This window comes from Trichechus manatus, unplaced genomic scaffold (genome assembly GCF_000243295.1).
Source record: "Trichechus manatus latirostris isolate Lorelei unplaced genomic scaffold, TriManLat1.0 scaffold00176, whole genome shotgun sequence".
Lineage (NCBI taxonomy): Eukaryota > Metazoa > Chordata > Mammalia > Sirenia > Trichechidae > Trichechus > Trichechus manatus.
Window position 1 is genome coordinate 5,218,837 of NW_004444112.1, and position 1,385 is coordinate 5,220,221.

The 1,385-nt window shown below is 46.8% G+C and overlaps 1 protein-coding gene across 1 annotated transcript in view; it reads right to left on the reverse strand.

Moving 5' to 3' along the window:
* Positions 1 to 1,116, reverse strand: part of ZNF582 (zinc finger protein 582) — a 20,518-nt gene extending 19,402 nt beyond the window's left edge. The window contains exon 1 of the mRNA XM_023741209.1: positions 978 to 1,116. Coding sequence (XP_023596977.1) covers positions 978 to 990 — 13 coding nt within the window. The 5' untranslated portion in view covers positions 991 to 1,116. The remainder of the gene's footprint in view (positions 1 to 977) is intronic.
* Positions 1,117 to 1,385: the final 269 nt, after the last annotated feature.

A 1,385-nucleotide genomic window follows, 5' to 3' on the forward strand; every position in this document is an offset into this window, starting at 1 on the left:
ACCTATCAAAACTGATGTTAAGCAACATTAATTGACAAAGAAAGATCTTTACAACTGGATCCTTTGTCCAATGTGAGAACATTAAGCACAAAGAAATCAAACCCACCCACCCAGTGACACACGGGCAAAAAAGAAACTGGAATAGAAAACACCCAAGTATTAAGAGTGATGTCATCTAACCACTTCTTGAGTTCATCAATAAATGAGGTAGTATTTTGTAAAAGGGCTTAGCATAGTGTTTGGCATGTTAAAAATACTTAATTCTAAATAATGTGTAAATAAAATAATTATGAATTTTGTTTAACATTATGTAGTGGACATCATTCATCGTTAAGACCACTGTTACAAGCATTATTTGTATTAGCTGTACAAGATTCCATCACAGGGAAGGCCTGTGATCTACTCAACCATTTCCCTATTGCAGGATATGGATTTTGGTACAAAATTATCTAAAATGTTCCCAGGTAAAAGTCTATTACAGAGTAGAGCTGCTCCATAGGGTTTTCTTGGCTGTAATCTTTATAGAAGCATATCACAGGCCCTTCTTCCGCGGTGTAACTGGGTGTGTTCAAACTGCCAACCTTTAGGTTGTTAATAAAGCACAAACCATTTGCGCCACCAGGCGACCTCTTCTAAACTTACTGTTTTTGGGTGCCACAGAGTTGATTTCGACTCATAACTACCCTATATGACAGAGTGGAACTGCCCCACAGGATCTTCTAGGCTGTAATCTCTATAGGAGCAGATTGCCAGATCTCTCTCCAGAGGAGCCGCTGGGTAGGTCTAAATCGCCAACCTTTTGGTTAGCAGGCTAGTACTTAACCTAAGGGTTCTAAATCTTTTCAATTCTTGCAATTAACTCTTTGAGAATCTCATGAAACGAAATTAATCCCAGCTAATAAAAAGGGCACATGCGAATGAATGCAAAACTTATGCATACATTTTCAAGAGGTCAGGGAGGGAACCCTCATACCCACCTAAAGGGTCCATGGGCTCCGACTATGAGCCTGGACCCAGAAAGGGGGCGCCAACGGGGCGCGCGCCGCGGGGGCCGACGGGAAATGTAGTCCACAACCGGAAACGCTTCAGACCGACGCTGGCGCTAGACTTGCCGGTTCTTCCCAAGCCCGAGACCGGCCCGGCAGCGGCTCCTGACCCCGCACGGACCCCGGAGCGCCTCTCAAGCTCTGAAGCCCCTCACCTGCTGCCTTCTCAGGTCCAGCACCCGGAGCGACTGCGCCCCGGCAGCTCAGACTGCGCTCCCTCCTCGGTACCGGCTGACTTGCCGCCTGGAGCCGGAAGATGGCGCAGACGCACAAAGCATCGCCGATGCTGCGTTGTCGTTGGGCCAATGTCTCAATACCTTCTGGGAAACGTAGTCTCTG